At 45.5% G+C, this 26584-nt stretch overlaps 1 protein-coding gene across 10 annotated transcripts in view; it reads right to left on the reverse strand.

The window, feature by feature from the left end:
* Window positions 1-26584, reverse strand: part of CENPM (centromere protein M) — a 461530-nt gene that overhangs the window by 24851 nt on the left and 410095 nt on the right. The window contains exon 1 of one of the 10 annotated variants that reach the window (XM_085601090.1): window positions 22985-25058. The exons of the other annotated variants lie outside the window; for them this stretch is intronic. Within the exon in view, the coding sequence (XP_085457216.1) occupies window positions 22985-23057 (73 nt within the window). The 5' untranslated portion in view covers window positions 23058-25058. Of the gene's footprint in view, window positions 1-22984; window positions 25059-26584 lie in introns of those variants that run through there. 10 annotated transcript variants of the gene reach the window in all.

The following is a 26584-nucleotide window of genomic DNA, read 5'->3' on the forward strand; positions in this document are numbered from 1 at the left end:
CTTGTGCTTAGCTAAATCATCTTGTTTTAAGCCTATCAATTCTGCGTACAGTTGCCTGATGGTACCCTTAGTACTGCCTCTCATGTCTATAATTATATTGCTGCTAAACCCACTAAGCCCCCCAGTCTTTTTGCCCAAAAAACTACGCAGCTGCAGGTATTAAAAAAATTACCCCTTTCCAATCCAAAGTCAAGCTGAATATCGCTGAATTGGCGAAACCCTTCATTCCGTATAAGGTCCTCGGCCGTTCAAACTCCTTTTATTGCCCATACAGCCATAACTGCGTCTGAAAAGATTTCCGGAAAGGTGGGGTTTCTATAAAGCAAAGTATAGTGATTAAGTCTCCCCAAACCAATCTTTATTTTTTAAAGTCCCCCAGATCTTATAGGCTGACAGAAGAGTCTTAAATTTTGTCCTCTTATAGTAGCTGGGCTCCGTAAATTTCCATAAACAATTCTCAGCATGCTCCCCCAGTAACAACTTATAAACATCGGGGAGTTCTGTTTCCCCATCCAGATCCCTAGAACATGCGCCAACCAGTAAGCGGCAGCCCAATAGTAACTTCGAAAATCAGGAACTGAAAACCCCCCTTTCTCCCGTGGTAAAGACATAAAACAAAGAGCCCTCCTAGTCTTCCCATGTGCCCAAATAAATCGGTTAACAATACCTTCCAAAATAACAAACCAAGATTTTTGAAACTCCAACGGAATTGCCCTAAACAAATATAGAATCTTTGGTAGGAACATCATCTGGTTATGGTGACAAGCCAATAAGGCTAGAAGCCTAATCTTTAGTTATGAAAAGTTACGACAGAGGGAGTAAGCATGATGTAGTTATTATGAAAAGTATATATATGTAAAGTTAATAAGCATTTAAGAGTGGGTTTCATTAAACTGTGTTAATGGGTGCAGACAGGCTTTCGGTTACATGGAAAATCACAGATAAAAGCAGTAGGTAAGGCTTTTGTTGTTGGTTACTCACTCTGCCAATCTCATGGGGTAGAGCATTTTCAATGAGATAATCTTTGTAAACCCTTTTGGCAGGGATTATATTTTGTTTTGCTAACTATTATTTGATATATATTTGTAGTTTTATGACTGTATGGCTGATGGTTTCCTTTAGGAAAATTAAAGGCTCAATGCAGTAGGCCTGAGTTGGTTATTGTGACAAGCCAATGATAAAGCCAATAGACTTGATTTGCTCATCAATCAGATGCCGTAGGTCTGACCTATTGATTTAGAAAAGGTATGACAAAAACGGTAAGTTCGACTTATTTATTACAGAAAGCATTTATTAAAGTCAATAGGCGTTTAAGGATTTATTGTTATTACATTGTATTAAAGGTTCTAGATGTTTTGTTAAATATATTCTCACAGATTACCATGGAAGGCAAGGATTTTGTAGTTGGTCACGTTTTGATCAATATGGCATGAACGGCCGGCCATTCATACCATAATGGTCAAAACACGTGACTTGGTTTTAACCATTATTACGGCGGGTGTTGGTTCCCCTAACTTTTATAGGAAAGTTGCCAGTGATGAGAAAGAGAACCAGTTGGTGAGTAACTTACAACAGGCTCTTGGTTGTCGCTTATTTGAGGCACTTCCATATGTATTTTTTCACATAACCTTTATCAACTATATACGTTGTGGACGTTCTTTGTCACTGGGACCAGTAAAAGCATCACACACAGACACTGGGTCTGTCTCCAAATGTACACTGGAGCAGGACCACCCCCTAACACACCAAACAATGATAGGGGTTGACTTTTGAAATATATATGTTGTGTCACAGGTATCAGGGGCTATTTGTATATACTGATGAAAGCAAGAGTGCCTAGTCTCCTGTTTTGAAGGGTCCTGTATTTGTTTTAAATTTGAGAAGTTATGTTTTGTATTGCTGTTACTGTACTGTGTCCAAACCACATGTTTCTTTCTCACAGTTTCCTCTAAAAGTCAGTTCAGTTTGCTTGATAAACAGTGCTGTCCCCGATCCTATAACAAGCAGAAATTACTGTAGAAAAAGCCTATATCTATTAAAACACAGTGTCACTTAAATTTAATAAAGTGAAAAAGTTACAGCCACAGCAATACAAAAACATACGTTTTACAGATATAAAACACACAAGACTAAGTTGCCTGGGCTTCCCTTAAACTCAAACTTATCTGCTCACAAACATCTCCTTCCTTATAGTGTTGTCATGTTTCTTAGAAGAACTGAGGGGAGATTTGGCCTAGCGGGCAGAACTGCCGACTTTGGAACAGGGGAACTAGCTTGGCTTCGAGGTTCCAGCGTCTGCTCAACATCCTGTGATCCTGGGCAAATCCCTCATTTTCCCCACATCACCGCACTAACATGAATTGCCACACAAATTAAGCTGCTTTGTAGATGCTCAGAGTGATCACATGGCGCACAGCTCTTCATATTTTAATAATTTTTTCTTAGTACTAGAAATATGTGCCAGGCATTCAAATAAATCAATAGTAGTGAGAACTGTTGTCCTTGTGAGAAATGTAACCTAATTATTTGGAAGCTTTCCACTTTTTTCCAACCAGTAAAGTTAAGTAAAAAAGTCAAATTGGTTCTGCTTCACAGTTCAAGTTTCAGTGAGCTGAATGTGTGCCTGTCAAATGCCATTCATTTAATCTAACACTAATGCAAAAAATTAAGTTCACCACCTTAGTTATTTGTCACACCTGCATTCTTTAACTGCACTTTAACACTTTAACACATTAAACAAATTAACAAAGCCTATCGACCTTAGATCTCTGGACCTTCTATCAATGTTATGGGTGATTTAGGAAATATTATCGAGGACCCTTTGAACACCTCCACGTGTAGTTGTATTTTAAACATATTCATATATTTCTTTCAAAATGCTACATTTTATTGTCCTTTTCAAAAAAAGATTTTTGAAAGAGGCATGCACTCATAACTCAAATTTTGTATACTCTGAAGCCAGTTGTGTGTTTATTGTATTGTATTTCGATTTTTTAATAAATGACCCTACCACTCCCAGCTTGACCATGAGGGCGGCCCACGGTCATACCCCGACTGTACTTATTGCCCCCAAGCAAATGTTTGTGGACACCCATGAATTATATAGTAGGCCTGATTAGGGTATGGTGATAAGCCAATGATAAGGCTATAGTTCTAACTGGGTTTCTGGAAACAGTTATGCCACATACCAAAGTTGTTCATGTCAGTACTTCTACTGGGCAGACCGACCAGTCAAGAGGAGCTGTGCATGAATTCGAGCAGAAAAGGCCCAGCCCACTGGCTAGTTGAGCTGGGAGAGATGGGGCATCTGTTCGAACCAAAGAACCCTGCAGCCCGATGAGGACCAGATCTGGACTTTCCTAAGAGCCCTCATGCTCTAAGCTCCCCCATACTACAACTACTCCCCTTGTCCTCATTTTGAAAGGTGCCCCCTATACCCCGGGCATGATACATGGGAGAATCATGACCAACCGGGAAATAAGGTGGTTCACTGGATCAACGGAAGACTGGAGAGCCCAGCGCTATTCCATTGCCATATCAATCTTGTCCGGAGAGTTTCCTGGATAGGTAACACAAGGAAGCTCGACTATGATGACTGCATTGTTATCAATTTTAAAGACAGAGTGGTAAATAAATTTATTTTGACCAGGCTCAGCTTTATGGAGTCCACCTCCTCGACAGTTGAAGCGCTTCTGCTAGGCTTCTTTTACAGACCAATGGGTGGAACGTCGTGTGGTGTCTTGTCCCACTAGTGTTTTCTTCTATTATTATTTTCACCAATCTACATTGCGTGGCAAACCTTTGATACACAATGATACACTGGATAGACCTTACGAGCACCCACCATATACGGGTGTTACATTTGCATGAATAAGCTGAGCAATGGCGGCCTACCAGCTCGGCGACAGATCATTGTTTTAATGCATTTTCCTTTCTAATTACAGATACAGATTAATTCTATAAAATCCATATGTATACACAGTGCATGCGTATCAAGTGTGTACATTTTGGGTCCTTATTATAGGATTGACTAGGAGTGGCACACATGGGGTGGGACCCCGTGAAGTCCTGATGAAGAGCCACTAGGGGATCAGCTCGAAACATGTTGACGACTATACATTACTGAGACAACCAGACTCATTACGGTCCTGTTTTCCCTCAGTACCAACCCCTGATTTTTAACCATACCAACTAGGGGCAGGAATAAAAGAGTGGACAACTAGTTAGGTATTTTTAAGTTTTCTTTTTCCACTCCCCTTCACTGCACTTCACATAGTCTAAACCAGTTAGTGCTCCTACGTATTTCGCAAGTCGCAGCACGCCTCAATCCGTAGAGGATTGAGATGAACCCCAATGATGAAGCATGCCACCTAGGGACAGCCCTGGTGGGTGAGGGGTCTCTAGAAAAAAAGTATTTTTTCTAGACAAGTGATTATAGCGGATTCTCGCTGTATCCTATCAGCTTCCGCAAGGGCAGGTTTTCTTTGAATTACTCGATTAAAACTGGACCATTGTCTGGAAATTCCCTGGATTAGGTACATTTACAACCCTTACACTAGCTTGGATTTGATAGATCTTTTCACGACCCCAGGCATATTTCAGGATAACTTCCTGAACACTTTGAAAATCATGTTTCTTAGCCAAATGTAATAACAAGAGATTGCGGTTAGAAGCCAATAAACCCACTGTTCAGGTATACACTGAAATTTGTACTTGTAATGCTATTGAGCCGTATCTAACTTGGGTCATAAATCTGCATAATAGGTTTCTGCAGGTTTCTAAGACTGACTATTGTTCATTTTTTAGTAGCCTATCCTATACAGGGCATCTACATTGCCAATGTACCCCTCTGCCCATGCCATAGCTGCTCTGTCCAATGCACGTTGCACTGTATTGGAAATAGTATGCGTCATTGAGAAAACTGTATAGTTTACCTTTTTTTAAAACAAGCCAACTTTAGATGTAGTAGGGCCACCTTAGTTTTCGTACAGATATTGCCATCTGCAAGGATTTGCTTTTTAGCTGCAACATATAGTCAACGTGCCATGAGGCAGGGGGCGACTGTTTTATTGTGAATAATAGTTTGTCTTTTGAAAAAGCATGCATTTTATATAGAACTTTTAACTGTTTTACTGATTCTAAATGTTGTACTAATTTCATGATTCTTTTATGATCACATGTTCATTGAGTAAAGATTGTGACCTGAAATGTATATTTCATAAATTCAGACATTTTAATGTTTAATAATAGTGATTGTTCCGAAATATTGTCAAAGCATTTAAAAAACACATTAACATTTCTTAGAGTGCTTTTTAAAAATAAATCTGTTGCCACAGAATGCCATAGAACCAAGGAGTCCCCGCATTACAGCTGAAGTGCATACAGCTCTAATGCAGACTCCTATAGTAATTCATGGTAAGCGCTCCTGGGGTCATGGATTCAATGACTCAGCAGACTTGCTGCAATTTTATTGTTGTTAGGGGAGCTGCTGGGCACCCTTCAACCCCCCCCACATAAAAAAAAAAACACGCAATGCCCCAGCCCATTCCAACACTACACCCAGCATTAAACAAGCATTGGCATAGCCAATAGGTCTCGCCTTTGGGACCTTATAAGCGTTTAGTTATCCAGCACAATATCCTTGATGCAACAACATCAGCTGTTGCATGGCTAAACACTTATAAGGTCCCAAAGGCGAGACCTATTGGCTATGCCAATGCTTGTTTAAGTTGCAAAGAGGAAACTGCTGGAGTCCTTGTTCTTGGCTGGTGGAGCAAATGCTGTGAGGGGCAATAAACCAGGTTGGACAAACCTCCAGTTCACATGCAGAGCCACCCGTGCGCCATGGAGAAGGAAACAACAGCGGGCGGCAGCCATGGTAACTTGAACTGCTCCCTTGCATGAACAACTTACGTATTGCGCCTGCCCTTCCATTCCGAAAATGCAAAGCACCACATTGATCTACTTCCTGGACTGTTCCCTCCGGCATGCGAGGGAACAGCCCTGCTCTGCCAATAGTTACCACGCCCTTAGTGAAACACCAACCTCAAACACTACGAAGTATAACTCCCCAACATAGAGAGAGCCATTGGCTATAAATAATATATTATGCGCTGGGCACCCTCTGCAAAAGAAATTGTGTGTCTGACCAGCACTGAAAGAGCACTGCAAACATTGTAATTTACGATTTATGTACCAGTCCTTGTACACTTGGTGCTGCACCTGTGAGATGCATCACAATACAGGTGAGAGAGGACTGGTCTGTAGAAAATAATAGCAATTGGTTTGACATTTTCATCTGTAATTTTTGGCCCTGGTGGCAAATTTACAAAAGTAGCATACAGTTATATTTGTCAGACCTTTCTGGTTGCAGGGAATTATAGTGTTTGTCGGTTGAACACAAAATCCAAGCATTGGTAAATGCATTGGGTTTCGCCTATCTGATTAATAATAAGCTTTTTTTGTTGTAAGTTGTAGCTTGGTGAGTAGTTGTGCAATATAAGTTACTGAAACTCTGTTAAAGTGTAATGACTTGTTTATTGAGAAAGGCAATATAGTGTGCTGGACACAGGTGGCACAAGGCGTAAAACAATGCACGTCTACAAAGACGCCACATCTTCAGTAAGCTCCCTGAAATAACCTTTTTAGATAGCTTTACGGAGCATAATCAGTTACCAGTGTCATCTTTCATACTGCTAAGCAACTGCCAATTTCCAATAGAAACCTCTAGTGCGAATCAGGAATCGCTCCAAAAGCAATAGGGAAGCGGGTAGTTTACTGCAGTTTGGTGCAGAAAGCACCACTGCTGTTGCATTGAATCGGCATGAACGAAAGGGACTGTATGAAAGGCACGCACACAGGAAAAGCCAACGCTCATGTGAGTCGCATGCTGTATACAAGTTTATACGTGATCAAGAAAGAGGTGGAGTTCCTGCACACAGTTAGTGCAGCACGCTGATTTCTGTGGCCAGTTTAGCTTGTTTCTTTGTTCATTACAGTAAAGTGCGCTATAAATCGCTGCCCAGGAGCTATGTTTGGATGGCTGCTAGGATTGTTACTGTGAATGACATGCTGCTAGGGCAGGGAGGGGGAGAACATGGAGGCTGCAGCATTGGCAGAGGGACTGTCAGAGAGTAGAGGAGAGTATAGAGGCAATGTCAGGGAAGGAGGGGGCAGACAAATGGAAGAGGAAAGGATAAGGATGGGGTGCACAGAAGGGAGAGAGAGGAGGCGGTAAAAGGGAGTACGAAAATAAAGACACAGAATCTAGTCGAAGGGGGAAGGAGAGCTAGAGAGAGCGAGAGAGAGGTACAGATAGGAAAGGATAGAGCAGGTAAAGGAGAAATCATGGGGGTAGAGTGAGTGAAGACAACAAGAGATTAACAATAGACCTAGGTACAGAAAGAGAGTGGGGGTAGGAGGAACCTGTGAGGGAGGGGCACAGAAAGATACATGGGAACCTGAATGCTCTGAATACCAACAAAAAGCAAAGGGTGGGGAGGGAGACTGGTGGTACGAATGGAGTTAGGAAAAGGAAAGGGCAAGGGCAAGAGAAAAATGCCAAGCTTAAGAGATGATCTCGAAGGAAAAGAAAGGCTAGGGAAGGATTGTTGAAAAGAAGTATGATGACATCCAAGGGAATCATACAATGCGTTCAGGGGGGGTGAATGAATGGGGCCCAGTGTGCCTGCAGTGTGTCTCGCGTGGACTCGCCAGCAATGTCTTTCCCGTTGCCTGCGCCAAATGACACATTGAACCAACCAACAGTAAAGCATCTTATAACACAAGCTGCCCATATTGCAATGCAGCCTTTTTTCCACAAAGAAATATCAGAAGCAGCAACTTGTACAAACAAGCTACATGAGGGAGGAGGGTGGGGGGGACAAAGAACGGACAGCGGGAGGAGGATGTTAAACAGAACATACCGCTGTAGGAGGGCGGATGGTGGTAAAGAGAACAGACAGCAGGAGGAGGGTGAATGGTTGGCAAAATAGAACGGACAGCGGGAGGGTAAGAGAGAGAACCTGCAGACTCATGCACTTAAGTGTGCATCACAAAAGTATAACTGGGGGGGGTGGCAGGCACTCACCAGACAGACATAACGAGCGGTCAAGGATAAGTGAAAGTACCAGGTCTGTTCCAGCTGGAATCGAGTGGGACGCTGGCAACAAGGGCCGGAGGGCTAATAAATTAAACTGGAGTTGGTGTGCCTGCGAATTGGGGAAAGTAGCACGTAACATATGAACCGTGCCAGATAATTACCAAGTTACGTGTGCTCCGAGGCGGGGGTGGGGGGCTGAAGCGAGGAGCAATGTCTCCATGTGTAGCAGTTTCGCATCACGAGAAGAAAGCATTTGTTGCACCACTCCTCGTATTACCAGTGTCACTGATGGCTTGTTAGCTTTTCATTTTGCTGTAGACAGCTCTGGTCACATGGAGTCTGTCTGCGTCGCCCTGAGGTGCCATTTACGTGTATATTTTATAGATAACAGTACCGTACTTACACTCGTGTTTCTTGTAGGCAAATACTGTATTCCTAAAAATCTGAACTGTGTAAGCGAAGTGCCCTGATAATGAAGCATAATGATAGCATTGGGAGGGAAATGTTTCTCTTCTAATTAAGCAGCACAACTGAGGTCTTTGCAGTCTGTGAACTTCACTGTAAAGATAAAAAAACACAAGCAATAATGACTGCACAGTACTTCTGGAGGCACTTAACGTGATGTTAGTGACAATAAAACGCGCGCATTTGGTATTCAAATAGCTTTCGCGCCGCGTGGTATTTTGTTGGAAAAGCGGAGGGTCGCTGGGGAATAAGCAAGGGAGGTCTGTGAGGAATGTCTGAGCCTCTCTAATGGTTGGCCGGGATGCCGGTGGTTGGTGCCTTCACTTCTGAATATTTTTTCAGTGGAACATGGCTGACGACGAGCCCATCTGTGTGCTGAGTACAAAGAAAAGTCCTAAGTGCACTGCAGAGTGCAGCCCTGAAAGCTTCGCTGCTGTCCCTGGAGAGAAGCACTAGAACAGATTGCCTTAATTAGGGTCATCAATCAATCACCGATCTCTTTAAAAACAAGCATGCGTTCCATCGCGCTCAAAAACAAGTTTCACGAGAGGCTTTGAGGGAGCGGAGAGAGGAGGGGGCCTGCGCCTGTTTCCCTTGCGGGAGCGAGCAGAAACCATATGTTAATTACAAACATATAGTTTCAAAGCTCACTCCAGCAAGGGAATCGCCAAACGTGCACTCGTTGCCATTCAAAGCAATGCAAGGCGTGCACGTTTTTGCCTGCAAAAGTGAAGCGATGGCTAAAGGTCTTTTTCCTATGCAACGCATGCGCACTGCGTAGGCGAGACCTAAAAAACAGTAAACAAAAAGCCCTTGCAGGGCATAACGCGGCACTCCCCAGCTGGAACAGTGAATGTGAAATGAGTTTCTGCTGTCTACTCTGCTCATTTCACTTTGACTACTTTTTATTTTATTTTTTATTATGAGAAGGCGGCACGCGGCCCCACTTCCCGACCTATTGTGGGTCCTCAGGGTCCCTTTCCCTTGGGCTGATTTACTTTTTATTGGTAAGGGCAACGTGCAGCCCCCCCCCCCCCAGAGTCGTTTCAAGGCCCCGGGGACCCCATCCCCTGGAGACAATCTACCTTTTAATGGGGAGGGAGTGCGGCTCCTCTCCCTGATCCTCCTGAAGGGCCTAGGGGACCCATTCCCCTGCTTTTTTCTTTTTGGGACAGGTAATGTAAGGCACCCTTCCGCGAACCTTAGAGGGGTCCTTGGCACCCCATCCTCCAGGACCAATGTTTTTTCTTTGGGGAGAGGGGCATGGCGGACCACCCTACTCCCTGAGTCATAGAAGGGCCATGGGGGGGGGATCACCTCACCCAGGGCAAATTTTTGTTTTTTAACTGGGAGGTGTGGGGAGCCCCTCCTCAAGCCATCTAGTAACCTCCCCCCCCCCTTGCACACAAGGGCAGCAATGTCCTAGGGACCACATTACCCGGGATACTTACTGCTGTCCCCTGCTCGCCTAAGCGTAGGCAGGGAGAACTTTAACTCCACTGGCCAGAAGCAGAGAAAAGCTGCTCCTGCTGGGGGCTAGTGGGAACAAACACATGTAGCCGGTTGCTGCTACACCCGGGATGGGAGCAGGCAGGGGCCATGGTGGCCCTGTGGCTCCCATTACGGCCCCAATGTCTCTCATTGCTGTGGGTGTTCCGGGTGGGACCGGGGCACCTACTGCAATCAAAAATAAATTCGGCTCAGGGAGATTGGGTCCCCGGGCCATGTTAAGTTTCAAGGAGGGTGACTACATGCCCACCTCCCCTTTAAAAGTAAATCGGCCCTAGGGGATGGGGTCCCTGGGACCTCAAAATGGCACAGAGAAGCAAGGTGCACTCACACCTACCCTTTAATGTCATGCGGCCCTGGGGATAGGGTCCCGGGGCCTCTGAATGGTTTGGGGAGAAGGGCTGCATGCCCTCTTCAATATGAAACAAAATATTATAAAACAACTCTCTCCTGTCCAGGCCCTCCTGGTGGGGATTTACAGTGCTGTAGAAAGATTCCACAGTTTTTGGCCTGGGAGGGGTGCTTTACCAGGCCTAGGGGGAAAACCCCATGTTGGGGCACAGGGTATCCCTACCCTGCCTCCTTATATGTTTTTTGTGTGTACTTTTTTGAGGGCAGGGGACTAAATCCCCAAGTCCTACAATGGCTGTTGCTATTTCTTTGATGATGTGACGGCAGCCAATTAGCTCTCGTCTTTAGATCTGTTGGATCCACTGGTCCTCTGCGGCATGATATATACATACATTTTTAACCTTTATTTCTCACAAACTACTGAATGTATTTACACCAAATCACAAAAAACAAGCTTTCTGGATCAAGATCTAGCTTTTGGCCAAATTTTGTTGCGATTCCGTTTAGCTATTTTTGCGGTATCGCTGCTCAATTTTCCTATGAAAAATTGCGCTGGGAAAATGAGTTTTGGCACCCCACCCTTTTTCTCGGCCCCCACTGGATGGAATACCCTGCAACTTTCCAGGAAGGGGCTGAGGTGGATACGACTTGTTTTTGGAAGTTTTGTGAATAATCGTCAAGCGGCGCCAAAGTAATAGGCAAACCAAAAGATCTATTCCCTACGGAAATGTGGTCTTAACTATTTCTACCGAACTGGGACTGTCACTGGGTAATGATTGTATGTCTGATGATTGCTGTGTGAGACCACTTATGTTCAATATAGCATTCCTCTCTTGGCTATGATGACACGCCAATATTAAAGGCTATATAAAAGACTGGGGCATTGGGAAAAGCTATGTCAGATGCCATAGGTCTGATCTGTTTATTGTGATAAGTTACCACAAAGGCAGTGGGCCTGGTTTCTTAATCATTAAAAGCATATGTTAAATGTGAAAGATCTTTAATGGTGGGTTGTTATAACAATGTGTTAAAGTCACACGTCTTGTATTTTGTTACATAGCACGAATTTCCTTAGCAGGTAAGGGTCATGGTGTTACTTATTCTTTTTTAAGAACCTTGCTGGTTGACAATTTGCACTGTGATAATTCTTGCTAGACCCTCCTAGGAGGGCCTGGCAGGTTTGTTTGTCATGCACTTACAAAAAAAATAATGAAAAATACATACATACATATGTATCCATGCATAGAGGGTGTGCGATTCTGCCCTTTTCTACAACTAGTTTGAGTTTCATTAGCACCCTGTTACCATCCAATTGCCAGAAAGTGCTGCCCTGAGGGTGCCATAGAAGGCACAAAAACTAGGAACACTATCTGAAAAGGACTGTGCTTCAGTACTAGGGTTGTTTGAACAGTCCTTTAGTTTTCCATTTTATCCTTGTTCAAGTTCCCTTTCATTTCTTTCTCTTTTAATCTGTAGTACACTGCATCTACAGCCTCTAAGCTAGTGGCCATCTTAGAATGGAAGGTTCAATAGCGTACAATTGTTTTCAAAGATGGCCAACGTACTGCAGCCATATTGAAACTTGTAAACAACGATACACTGTGTACAATACCGTTGCAAGACAGCCACCCACTGCTAAGTTTTATTTTATGTGTTATAGCAAGCAAAAGCCTGTCGGGATTAGGCAGCATCATATTTCCTTTATACTTTTATTCTTTTAATGTATGCTTGCCTAGTTAATGCATGTGTTTTATTGTGGATTGGAAACAGAATAAATGAAAGAATGAGTCAATGTGTGAACGATTAGACGTATAAGTGCAAGGATGAGTGACAGAGGGCAAGGATGAGGACTTATTGCATGACTAAACATACCAGTGAGTTCAGATATACTTTCAGTTATAATTCAGACCTAGTGACATTGCCAATGCTTGAATTATTTTATTTTAAAACCTTTTCTTTCTAATCCCTTTGAGGAAAGGGCTATAACCTTCAGGTCAACTGCTTCTAGAAGACCTAAATGGTTTGAAAGCACATGTACGAGGAGCACTGAGTGGGGACATTTTTACCCCAAACACACTGGAAGCTGACATTTGTGCCCTAATATACAATGAGCACAAGTGTGTCACCCTAATACAATGAGTTAGTGTCACCCTCAGGCACAGGGTGCTCTTATGTCACCCTAAGTCACATGAAACTCGACGGCCTCAACCTCACCAACAGCTTGAATGTCCCACCTTTACACATGAAGTCAGAGTGTCTCACCTTACCTGTGTGTGTAAGCTGCATGCCTCATGCCCTGACCCCAGCCTTTCTTTTATAATTATTTAGATGCTAGACAAGCCCTTGCTTAGAGATTAAGGTGTCAGGACTTCAGTACATGGCATCTGTTTCTTTAACCAAACTAGTGGGAATGGGCTCTAGATCTGCAGACATTTTTTTTTTTGGGGGGGGCTTTTTTCTGTCCCAGCTAAGCATTACTTTTAGAAACATGTTAGGATTAACTCTTTAAAGGCTGAAGTCCGTTTTTAAAGAAATGTATTAAGTTGGAGATTAAATGTTTTTAAGGTGCCTAAGATTATTTTAGTATGTCTTTCGTATATGTTTTTATGTTGTTGTATATGCTGTTTGTTGTGTACTTTTATGGTTTTTATTAACCGAATAAAGTGGATTTGACTGACTGACTCCTAGAAGGCACGCAAAGGCATCGTATTGGAAGCCATAAAGTCTCCTTGATTGCGAAAGGTAGCTTTAAGCCACAAATGCCAATTCAGCCGTGGAGGAATTACCACAAAGGCATCCAGAGGATAAAAGGCCAGCCACTGAGGCACTGGCATCCACTGAACTAGTCTGCATGAGGCCTTTAGAAACTGCTGTAGGAAGCTGGCTCTGTATATACTATACCAAAGTAAGGTATAGTCCAGTGCAACCCCAAAGGTAGGCAGAGGTAAAAGTAGATAATACCTTACTCTCTATTTGGGGAGTGTGGACGAACAGTAAGGCTTTATCAGAGGGTAGAAATGATGTCACACACTCAAAGACTGAACTCAGACCAATGTTGTTTGTATAAAAATATTATTTAGTTATATTTTATTTTCTAGAACCAAGCCAGGCCTGGTAAAGAGAAGAAAATACTTTGCAAGAATAATGCAGGTAAATACAGTTTGAATGCAGTTGAATGTAATTGGATTTGTTACAGGTAAGTAATTTGTTTGTAAAGCAGTTTAAATTACTTTTCAGTTACTTTACAGATTACTTTTCAAATGACTTTTTTAGTTACTTTTTCTTCTCAGTGTGATATGCCTGGATATCACACTGGGACATTTCCTAGATAAAAGGTAAGTAAATCAGTTTTTGTATGTTTGCAGTTTCTTAGAGTTTCATACAACCTCCACACTTAGAACAATTTTCAGAAGAAAGCAGTCAATGCAATCCCATGGGAGGAAATGAAGTTATCTGTTTCAAGATAAGCACTTAGGTTTGGGATTTGGTTTTCTCGGGTTAGAACCAGGGTTCCAATAGGGTCATGGATGCACTCTCAAAGCACCCTCAGCAGCACTCGGGCAGCCTGGTGCAGACAATGGCGTAACGAAAGTTGAGGGGGCCCCCCTGCAAAGCATATTGAGGGGGCCCCCTCTGGACCCACTCAGGAGCAGACAGGCCAGGGGAATTTTGCTGAGAGGGCCCCCTGGAGCTCAAGGGGCCACCACGCACTGCGGGGCCTGCGGAGGTCTTTGTTACGCCACTGATACATGCAGAGCATCAAAGCACCCAATCTTTTAGGACAGATACAAAGAGTCAAGAGACAGATGCCAGACAAGTCTAGCACAACCATTCTTTGCATCAAAAATTTGCAGGCTTTGTTGTGACGTGGTAAATTAGGACACACACTCAACATAATTAAAATACAATGAGTTTTTGAAAAGGAGGTTGATTACTGTATCTGGCAGTTAAAGTGCCAGTATACTTGAGACATAGGCTTGCTATGTTTAGGTTTTACCAGTATGGACTACATGACCAAATGGGGTAGCCAATCGCTCTAAACAGACCACTTACGTGCCAGGGTTTATTTTGTATCCCAGGTACCGGTATCCCAATCATTTGGAAATACCTTTACACAGGCGGACAGCTCAGAACTGGACATTTGGGCTCGAGATTTCTGGAGCTGTGAGTCTTGTTCGGAATTATGGCCACCAAGCTAAATTTAAAGAACTATATATCCTAGCTGTAAACTTTAGCTAGTGGTTCCCTACTCGGGACAAAAGAGAAAGGAGGGATAGTTCCTAGGAAATAGTGTTCCAGGCTACTCTTCCTCAACGCTATTGAGGATGAGAAGCACAGAACAGACACTTGCTATTCTGTGTTATCGCTATAATTTTGGATATTTCTCGTCCACTGGACCAGCTTCTCCATCGTGGATAGAATGGTCTTCCCTTACAAAGGCATCACAAGTCTCTTGGTCAGGACAATGATCTGTGGGATGATGCCAAAGTTCTCTAAGAGCTCAGACAACTTGTGGTGCCATGACCAGCCAAACAGCAGGCACTGAAATCAGGTCGAAGCCCAACTGTTGTATGTGGCGGGAAACGGACATCATGCCACTCTACATTCATGTGAAGTGAATTGCACTACATAAGAGTGGACTAAAGGGACGAGAATTCATTTAAGTAGCTGCTCACAGGTCCAGCTACCATCAACAAAAAACCTTCATTCAAAATTCAAGTGCAAGCCAACCAGGAAAGGGCGTTTTGCAAGAATCCAAGCATGCAAACAGGTGGACCTGATGGGAGAGGGAGTTCATATGATCCTCAAGTCAAACTTCTATTAAAGAAAATCCATTCAACAACATCTGGCTCAAAAGATGCAGTTTACAGTGACAACACAACTTCTTCTACTAGGGGACAGAGACATACACTCGCAGCTTTATCCCACAAACCTGGATAATAAAGGGCGGCACTATAGAAGAACGTTAGTCCTTCTTGTAGTCTTGTGTTTATTTCAGAAATAAAATCTATCCAACCAGTAAAATCCCATAAACAAGATTTACAACAGCGCTAAAACTGTTCATCTCTTTAGAAGAAAAAAAAGTCTCTTGTTCAAAAACAACCACAAAGACACCCTTACAGGTATGTGCACACGTTATAACAGGTAAGTCAAGCAGCTGTAATTTCAGTTGCACACTGCCATCCGGACTATTGGAATTCTCTAGGGCATATTATCAATCTCCTTATTGCCGATTTAGCGGCAGTTTCCTGCCGCTAAAGCGGCGATAATGTTTGCGCCATTCTTGATAATATGGCACAGGGATTTAAAAAGTCACTTGCAGGAAGTTAAAGTGCGAATGATGTGGAGCACAGGATAAAGAGCAAAACTGTATACAGTATAATTATGAAAGTGCAGTTACATCCCTAAGCAGATAAACTTGCAAGAACCACCTCACAGCAGGGCAATGTCACAGCCCACTCCAGCCAGAAGAGAAGGTATGCACAGGTTACGTGCTGCAAATTATGGTTCTAAGGTAATGAAATATCAACCTTCTATAACCCCAGAAATTCTTTTCTGCTTAACCTCCAGATCTCCTGCAGATTTACAATGCCAAAATGCATATTATCTTGTTCTGTACAAAGCCACATACCATTTCTGTGATCTTATTCCATAATCCTTTAAAAAAAGAAAGAAAAGTCGGTACCAACAAATCTCGTAAGTTCTGAAAGCGGATGAAGAGAACAACTGAACTCACTTTTATTTCTGACTGCTTATTTTTATCAGGTCCAATTCTACTATGAACCTTTGCAAAGGGGGAATACCAGGACCAAGTATAAAGTAGATGCTAATGCTCAGTGAGCCAATCCCCACAGGGTTCCAATACCCTCGGCACTTTGTTCAAGTTAGCTGCTTCAAGAACTATTAATATTTCGGCTTGATTAACTGATTTTAACCAGTGGCCAAAAATCATTTTATATTAGTGTTATTATAAGTATACTTTCAGGTTCTATTCAAATGTAGTTTAGACTGGTGCCATAAAAAAATACGCTGCAATGTATTACAGACAGATATGACATAGATCCTGCTTACAGTTCATATCAATAAGCTCCCTGATTATTCGATTCACCCACAGTTACAACCAGATGAGAACTGGCTGGAGAGCTGCTTTGTAGACAATAGACCTGACTCCCAACTAGTTGCTTAGAGGTAGTATAGAAATTTACTCAGCTAAACTACAGATACATCGTAAACATTAATTCGACTACTGGAAGACGTTTTACTTTAAATGATCCACCATATAATGGCACGGATTTCTTTTTTTTTAATGCTCGACAGGTGATCATAGAGCATGACACCCAAACAACACCACGCAAATACATAGCAATTATTACAACATTTGTGAATGCTTTGAGCAACGCTCACAGGTAATTTAAGACAACACACAAAGCAAATGTTAAACTCGGTCTCTCACTTTTAAAATAAGATTATTTTTTTTTTAAACATTCGGTGTAGCTAGTAGACCCGACACGTGGTCACTACTAATGCAGTAATCGTCTCCTTGTCACAATCGGTAGGTTATTCAATTGAGATGAAAATAATGGACTATTCGGATGCTTTTCAGGCACACCATCAAGAGCTCTGCCTATCAGAGCTCCATTATTTCACTGCAGATAATCAGGAGATCTCTGGTGGTAAGGCGAACAAAATAACATGGAACGTTGGTGGGTGGAGGAGATGTAACAGAAACAAACATGCCTGACTGTCGCCTTTACAATCAACCCAACAGAAGAACTTTAGAGAAAAAAAATAAGGCAGGCAATTCAACAAGGCCTAGTTTGTTAATCCACGCTTCCTAAATCCCACATCAAAATTTCTCGATGGGCAAATCTGGAAATCAATCTAAGTTGGCAGAAAGTAATCTGCTGCAAAGGTACTTGAACGCTCGGTGTACAGGACCAAAAACCCAACACTGAGAGAAACAAGAAATGTAAGGCTGCATGACAAGGGGAAAAACACAGCGAGGTAAGAAACATTATTAAATCTACCAGACCAAAGTGAATCGTGCAACACAAAGATAATGGAAGCACCTAGAACTCGGACAGACTCTGACTCACCTGAAGGGCTGAGGCCTGACCCTGCAGCTTCAGAGGCAGGCGCGAGACAGGACAGGGGCAGGGCAAGGCTAGCCAGGCAGGCAGGGGCTCTAGTTATAATTCAAATTATTATGGCCGGCAGTGGCGGCTGGTGACATTTGAAAGTGGTGAGGCGGAAATGTTTGGGATGAGTTGCTGGTAGCGAGCGATCTCAACCGTCATAAGGGGTGTTTGGGGGGTGCCCCCCTGCGAAAACTTTGGAAAAAAGAGTCGGCAAATGGTGATTTTTCAAGCAAATTTGAGAAACCAAGTAGGTTCATAAAGCGCTATATAAAACTGAAAAATAAACCTGCTATTGCAATATGTAAAGCCTTAAGATATATTGCAGTAAGTACTAATTAACACATAATGACATGCAACACAGTTGCTGCCATTCAATCCAGTCCAACAAAAATAAAATTTACAACTATTTTTCAGAAGATATTCTATGACTTCTTGCAAGTAAAAAGCCACTTCAGTTCTGCATCTTATATTGGTAACGCATAAATATAGTATACAGATCAGATGACAACTGCAAACTCTCTGGCCTGGTCACAAGGGTTGCTCTTAAAGACATGGCTGGGCCCTCTTGGGGGATTTTTCTTTCCAAATGTTGACACTTACACAGACTGCAACCTGAGGCTAGACATGCTTCACTCCATTACCAATCTGCTCTGTTGCCCACCCTACCAGGCCCCGTGTTCATTCCCTCACAAATTACTTCAATTTATTGCTTGCATTTTTGAGGGGCTGGAAAGGCTGCTTTCCCCAAAGCGGTTTTCAGGCCATAAACACTGAGCTCAGGATGGACATGAGCCGTAAACTACTTTTTACATTTGTGGAATGCATGAGGGCATATGTCGAAGTCGAAAACATTTCTTGCAAACAATTCAGTTTTCAATGCACAAATTGCCCATTCATCATGTTGCACAACAAAAATCCATGCAAATACCCTTCCATGATGCTCCTGTATCATGCTTTATTGCAAGAAACCAACACATTGCAGCTGCACTAAGTTCACTACTTGGTGACCCTTCACTATGACCACTGCACAAAACTCCTGGATCGATGCTGCTGTCTATGCCCATACAAAAAGTCTTATGTACATTACTCCTTCATTATACCTATTCACCACACCCGTGCATAATAGCCCTGTGCACAATAGATCTGTAAATTTTCCTAGGACGTCCAACTCGTACAGTGCTACTCTATATAACACTGCCCTGCACGGTGCCCTGTACATTAATGCTCAGCGCAATGGTTTTACACAGATTGGCATGAACAAAAATCACAGTACAATGCCTCATCAACATGCCTCGATGCAGCGCCAACGCAACATGCCCTCTCACACCAGTGCAATATGGCTATGCCCTCTCACAAAGTGCTCTCACACTGCCCCCTGCAAGGTATCCCTTCCCACCTCCCCTGCAGAGAGCCTCCTGCATGGATCTCCAGTTCGGAAACACTTACTTTGGGTGTCTGCACGCGGTCCCTCACTGGAAGCTGCACAGATGGAGGCCGGCAGGGATGGATGCTGGTGGGGACACGTGAGGTGACACTAAAGTGGCACTGTCTGAGTTGTCGCCGGGACTTTGGCAGCCGCGTGTAAGGCCCTCTTTTTCTTTGAGAAGCACCCTACCTGCACACCCTCCTCCCGGTGATTGGTGTGCAATGCACATAACAATATTGGCCAGGTACCAGGACATATATGGGTGCCAACGGTGCAAGCAGAAAGAGGCTGTGCCCACCTAACACGAGTGTCTTCGGAGCTGCAGTTACCTCTTGGCTAACACGGGTAGGGGGTCCTCGGACCGGAGGTTCAAGTCCCAAATGACAACAACTCATCAGATGAAAGAGGCCGCCAGGACAGTAAAGCCCGGGGCAGATCCTGTCCTGGGGTCGATTCAAGAAGGGTCAGTGTGGGGCCTGACTGAGTTGAAAGATGTCCACCTCATGGCTATCACCTGCTGGGGGTAGGGGTGGGGGGCAGGAAGAGGCCCGGTGGGTGAGGGCTTTGTGGACTCGTTTCACCAACACCAAGCGCAGCGCCAGCAGCAGGGACACTCTTGCATAGCGCTACGGGGCTGTCATCACTATTCAGCCTCCCCACCCCGAAGACCCTCCTCGCCCCCACATAAGTCTCACTAATGCCGGACATCTCTGACTAAAGAAATACATACTCCGCGCGGAGCGGGCTCTTTTATTGGCCGGCGAGTGACAGACGGTCCTTCTCAGTCTCTGGCGTGGCTGGGGCCTGGGTGGGGATTGTTAACCTCTGACCCTCACTTCATCATGACTAAAACTCTGAACTTGGACTAATGTTTCTTTTATCGCTCTGTGTCATGGTTCACTTCATTGTTATGGTTGGTGCAGTAAGCAGGCAGCTGGCAATCAATATAAAGGGCTTTGTGAAAAGTGGACATTTACATCACAAGGCTGTCAGCTTTTTATTCTTCCCCGGGAACTACACTGGCATCCTATATTATTGGAAAAATCACTAGCAATAAAATGTGGCTAATGATTGCATACTTACCTTACTTGCAGAGCACTTTGAAATGCAAATATGCACGTCAAGTGTTTTTAACGGGTCTGCTTATTAGTAATGATAAGCTAAACTATGCAAATTTTGAGAGAAATGAAATAAATTGAGATTGCCGATCTATCAGGACTGTGCCATACAGGAATTAATCAGTTTCTGGGATGCCTCACCTCAAGTCACGGACACAACTGCGCAGCGCGCGCGCACCCACCGTTGGTTCAATTAATGAAGGGCTCTGACTCAGAGGGCCGGCGCACCATTTAATTCCGTCCTGATTAACACTTGCGGCAGGCACTGAGGCCCGGTGTGCGGCTGCGCATCATTTAATTTATTAAGAGGTCGGGTGTGCCACCATCATGATGAAGAGAGTTTGCGCTTGCTGGCTCTGAGTGAGGGGGCCCCTCGAGAGCGGGGGTCCCCCCGCAACGCGGGGGCTGCGGGGGCCTGTGTTACGTCCCTGGGTGCAGAGTGCTGAGGCCCAATGTCATCCAATGGGGGGCCTCCAGTTGGTGGCTGCTCACGAGCAGGCCACAAGGTTGTGGGAGCAAAGCTCCTAGACTTAGGCTCAGGGCAAAAGGGGATCCGAGTTAGCACACAAGGTGCACCCACAACGGCACAGGGCCGGCCGGGTGCAGGGTGCTGTTTTGGTGTTGAGTGCCCTATTGTTTTCAATGGAAGTTGCCGGTTTGGGATTTTGGCTGCAGTCTCGGTTCAGGAAAACTTCCGGCAGGAACCAACAGCTGGGCAGGTAAGTTGGAGGGCTCGGGAAGTAGATGCACCTCAGGTCCTCTTCTCTAAGGCACAGGGCGGCTGGATGCAGGGGAGTCTTTTGAGGTTGGATTTCAACTTACCAGGCCACTTGTGGTTGGGGGGGGTCTCCATGCAGAGGCTGCAGGCGACATCTGGGAACCCTGGAGGGGTCAACCCATGGTGGAATCGCACTCTGGAGTGCTGGGGAACCTCGCTGGGACTGGTGGGCCACTCGGACTCAGGCCGTAGACGTCAGGTGTAGTGGTGGTTCCAGGAGTCGGGTTTCTGTGTCCTCAGCAGGCTCAGAGTCTGTCTTGAGAGTTTCTTCTGAACAGAGCTGCTGTTCACTGGAGATCCGGTCTTTGTTGAAGGTAGTCAGTCCTCCCAGGGGTTCTGGAGGTCACTGGCTGCAGGGCAAGGCGATTTTTGGCGCAGGATCTCTGTAAACTGCAGACGGGCCGGTAGGGCTGGGGCCAAGTCAGGTCTTCTCTGCAGTCTCCTCTCTTTCATCCTTCTTCTTCGTAGGTTGCGGGAATCTGCCTTCTTGGTTCAGGGATGCCCTTTAAATACGGTATTTAGGGGGCATTTTAGGGGTACTCGGGGTCAGTAGCCAATGGGCTACTGACCTTTGGGTGACTACATCCTTGGTGTGCTCACCCCACATGGGCGAGTGGGCACAATTCCTAATCCTGATTGGAGAGTGCCTGCCATGGCAGGCACTGAAGAATGGGCTTCACCTCGCCTCCCCCACCTGAGTGGCGGGGTTAGCAGAGTTGGGCACACCTTCTGGGCTGTTCTACTTTTTCCCGCCGGTCTTCCCACCGATAAGGAGGGGAAACAGAAGGGGGCCTGCTCCTGATAGGAGAGGCTGGGGGTCGGGTTACAAAGGCAGCAAGGCCTTTGAAGCTCCCCTACCACAGATGGCTCTTCCTGACCTGGGGGAGATGTGAACACCTCCGCCCAGGAAAGGCTCCCACCCCAGGGGTCCAGAAACATGTCTTGTGGTGGCAGGCTGGTGTTTACCAGTCAGGGAACCCACCAGTGGCTGGTCGTTTTTCAAGGGGCATCTCTAAGATGTGCTCCGAGTGCCTTGTATAATAAATCCCACACTGGCATAAGTGTGGGTTTATTACGCAGAGAAGTTTGGTACCAAACTTCCCAGAATAAAGTAAAGCCATTATGGTGCTGTGGAGTTCGTAATGACAACCTCCCAGACCATGTACTCTTTATGGCTTTACTGCACTTACAATGTCTAAGAATTGACTTAGACACTGTAGGGGCACACTGCTCATGCACCTGTATCCTCACCAGTGGCAGAGTGTCCCCAGCTAGAGGGGTGGCTGACCTATGCCATAGGCAGTGGGATGTAGGCATGGCACACAGGGATGTGTGCCATGTCGACTCTTCACTTTTCTCTGCACCAAAACATGCAGCCTGCAAAGTCAGTGTGTGTGTGTTAAGGTACAGGACCTCTAAGGGTGGCACAAAAAGTGCAGCAGCCCTGTCACGAGGAACTCCAATAACCTAGTCAAAGTTAGAGAGCTTGTGTTACATCCTTTGGCTCAGCAGGACGCCATTCCCTAAGGAACTGGTGATCCTGTATGGGAAAGGGGAGGTTTGTGTCACTCCGGCAAGGGAACTACAGCTACAACAAAGGGTCTCAATGGCCAACCTCCCCATCTCACAGAGATGGAGGCAGGAGATGACTGCGGGCTGGCTCCACTGTCCGAAGTGAACAATGGCTGCCTCACACAGAGGCAGCCACCGCCATGGAGCGCCAACACTTGGAGTCAGGTGGACTGTGACATCAATCTCTTCAGATGCATTTGTAAAGCCAAAACACACACACACACACACGCGAGTGTATGAGGTATTCCTCATGCACGAGGACCTCACAAAACGCCCAAAAACGTATTCGATGTAAAGGGGTTAGTAAAATGTGCTCGCAGCTCAGCTCATAAGTGAAGGTAACTGAAATAGGAAATGAAAGTTTCGCATTCTCAACAGATCAATGCCGTGCGCTCCAGCAATGTCCCGAGTTTAAATGAACGAGCGAGAGAGAGCGAGAGCGAGCGAGAGCGAGAGAAAGAGAAAGAGAAAGAGAGAGAGAAAGAGAGAGAGAGAGAGACTGAGACTGTGCTCTGAGGTGTTTACCTGGCTCATAGTTCACGCACGTCCTAATGAGTTCATCATAGTACATGGAGGGGTCCATGCAGATCCGCGCCATCGACACTCAAGGGAGAGCCGTCTCTTCTCTGTCGGTCTCGTGGGCAGCCTGCAGTCACCCTAGCTGCCCTTGCTGTCAGTCTGTCTCTGGTGCAGAAACAGTCAGTCTCTCTTTAATGGAGGGGATGCGAGATGTGCAAGAGCTGCCAAACTGATGCAGAGTGTTCTCGGTATGTCTCTGCGCCGTATCTAGTCACTCTCTGAAGAAGTATGTCTGCCTCCCTACAGTCGGGCCTGTCTCTGATGAAGTCAATCGCCCTTTGAGGTGTAGGCCCTTCTCTCCACGTGATAGTTCGTCCCTAATAGAGTCCGTCTGCCTCCCCAATGAGCTGTGATTGCAGAGTGATGTCTGTCTGAGGCGTCAGACTCCCTGAAAAGCTGTTCATCTCATGTTCGGTCTTGCTAGTCGGCGTGTATATTGTATTCAGCCTGTCTCTCATGCAGAGGACCGTCAGTCTCACTAATGCCGAGTTTTATCCGCCTGTCCCTCTGATGTAAAAGATTGTCAGGATCTCTGTTCGATGGTGAATGTCTCTCTGATACAGTGCTGTCAGTCTGTCTCTCTGATACAGAGTGCAGTAAGTCTGTTTGCTGTGACCGGTCTGCCAAATGCAGAGTGCTGTAAGCCTCTCTCTGATGCAGAGTGCGGTCAGTCTGTCTCTCTGATACAGAGTGCTGTCAGTCTGTCTCTCTCGTGTAGATTGCTGTCAGTCTGTGGTTACTTGGCCGGTTAAAAGTCTCTTTACCATCTCAGTCTAAGCGCCAGGATACCCGTTGGGTGACAGTAGCGCTCTATAAAGAACAAAATACAAATACAAATACAAGTCTGTCTCGCTGAAGCAGAGTGCTGTCAGTCTGTCTCTCTGATACAGAGTGCTGTCAGTCTGTCTCTCTCGTGTAGATTTCTGCCAGTCTGTCTCTCTGATAGAGTGCTGTCAGCCTGTCTCTCTTATGCAGATTGCTGTCAGTCTGTCTCTCTCATGCAGATTGCTCTTAGTCCGTCTCTGATGCAGATTGCTGTCAGTCCGTCTCTCTAATACAGATTGTAATCAGCCTGTCTCTCTGATGTAGATTGCTGTCAGTCCGTCTCTCTGGTGCAGACTGCTGTCAGTCTGATACAGCGTGCTGTCAGTCCGTCTCTGATGCAGATTGCTGTCAGTCCGTCTCTCCGATGTAGATTGCTGTCAGTCTGTCTCTCCGATGCAGCGTGCGGTCAGTCTGTCTGATACAGTGTGCTGTCAGTCTGTCTCGCTGAAGCAGAGTGCTGTCAGCCTGTCTCTCTTATGCAGATTGCTGTCAGTCTGTCTCTCTCATGCAGATTGCTCTTAGTCCGTCTCTGATGCAGATTGCTATCAGTCCGTCTCTCTAATACAGATTGTCATCAGCCTGTCTCTCTGATGTAGATTGCTGTCAGTCCGTCTCTCTGGTGCAGACTGCTGTCAGTCTGATACAGCGTGCTGTCAGTCCGTCTCTGATGCAGATTGCTGTCAGTCCGTCTCTCCGATGTAGATTGCTGTCAGTCTGTCTCTCCGATGCAGCGTGCGGTCAGTCTGTCTGATACAGTGTGCTGTCAGTCTGTCTCGCTGAAGCAGAGTGCTGTCAGTCTGTCTCTCTGATGCAGACTACTGTCAGTCTGTCTCTCTGATGCAGAGTGCTGCCAGTCCGTCTCTCTGATGCAGATTGCTCTCAGTCTGTCTCTCTGATGCAGAGTGCTGTCTGTCTCTCTGGTGCAGACTGTCAGTCTGTCTCTCTGGTGCAGACTGTCAGTCTGTCTCTCTGGTGCAGACTGTCAGTCTGTCTCTGATGCAGACTGCTGTCAGTCTGTCTCTCTAATGCAGACTGCTCTCAGTCTGTCTCTCTGATGCAGAGTGCCGTCTGTCTCTCTGGTGCAGACTGTCAGTCTGTCTCTCTGATGCAGAGTGCTGTCAGTCTGTCTCTCTGATGCAGCGTACTGTCAGTCTGTCTCTGATGCACACTGCTGTCAGTCGGTCCCTCTGATCAGGCTGCTGTCAGTCTACCTTTCTGTGATTATCTCTCGGTGATGCTGCCAGCCACTCTCTATGGTGCAGAGTGATTTATGTCTGTCTGATGCTCCCGCTCTCTCGTTCTCTGATACTGAGTGAGTGGTCTTTGCTCTCAGTACCGAGACTAAGAGGAAGGAAATGTACCCGTGACGTCACTGCCCTCCCACTACACCCCAGGGAAGGAACCTAGCAGGCCCAGCACGCGGAAGGGAGAGAGGGGGCTCAAAGGCAAGGTGGAGAGGCATTGGTGGAGCGTGGGGCCTGTTGCAAGGGGGGACGGGAGCTACGATTGGGGTTCAGGCCCACAGAAGTGCTCTCATCCTTGTACTGCAAAGGTAGGAGGGGCTGCGCGTTAGAGCTGACGTGCACTGGCCGAGCTGCACGTGGGTCCCAACGTCAGAAACAGCTGCACGCGGCGCAGATCGCAAAATAAGTTCGCCGCACGAGTGGTATGGCGCTCTCAAGAATGGAATACTTGTCGACAGATCAGGTCTGAGGTGCACTGGCTGAGCAAGAAGGTTCATCTGGGTAAAACCGAGGAAGGAGACTCCGGCAAGAGAAGTGAAACCCTGAACTCGACGGCGCACTTACAGGAAAGAGTGCGTTGCGCGTCACTGCGCACTGGGGGCTCTAAGCACCCCGCGCCCACGGTGGAGAAACTCACCTCAACACATTACGTGAAGTGAACTTTCACTTTGTAACAGGCAGTCGCCGTTTACTTCTGTGTCACGGCACCTCACGCGCAGTCAGATCAGACAGCTCTGACCAGAAGTCACAGAGTGTGGACGTACATTAACTTTATTGAGGATCACACAGTTCGAGCAGGGAAGGGTGGGTTCCCTCTCTTGCGAGAATGTTTATTTTACAGCATTGCCTGAACCAGTGCACACCATCTTTGTTCCATTGCTGTTTATAGGAGCTGTGGTGGTACCGAGATTTATGTAGTAGGGATTTACAAAGAGCTAGAAACCTTGTGTGTCTTTCTCTGCTATACAAAGGGCTGGAAACCTTGTGTGTCTTTATCTGCTATACAAAAGGCTGGAAACCTTGTGTGTCTTCCTCTGCTATACAAAGGGCTGGAAACCTTGTGTGTCTTTATCTGCTGTACAAAGGACTGGAAACCTTGCGTGTCTTCCTCTGCTATACAAAGGACTGGAAACCTTGAGTGTCTGCTATACAAAGGGCTGGAAACCTTGTGTGTCTTCCTCTGCTATACAAAGGGCTGGACACCTTGTGTGTCTTCCTCTGCTACACAAAGGGCTGGAAACCTTGTGTGTCTTACTCTGCTATACAAAGGGCTAGAAACCTTGTGTGTCTTCCTCTGCTATACAAAGGGTTGGAAACCTTGTGTGTCTTTATCTGCTGTACAAAGGGCTGGAAACCTTGTGTGTCTTTATCTGCTATACAAAGGGTTGGAAACCTTGTGTGTCTTCCTCTGCTATACAAAGGGCTGGAAACCTTGCTTGTCTTCCTCTGCTATACAAAGGAATGGAAACATTGCGTG

The sequence above is a fragment of the Triturus cristatus genome, chromosome 4_2 (genome assembly GCF_964204655.1).
Source record: "Triturus cristatus chromosome 4_2, aTriCri1.1, whole genome shotgun sequence".
NCBI classification, from domain to species: domain Eukaryota; kingdom Metazoa; phylum Chordata; class Amphibia; order Caudata; family Salamandridae; genus Triturus; species Triturus cristatus.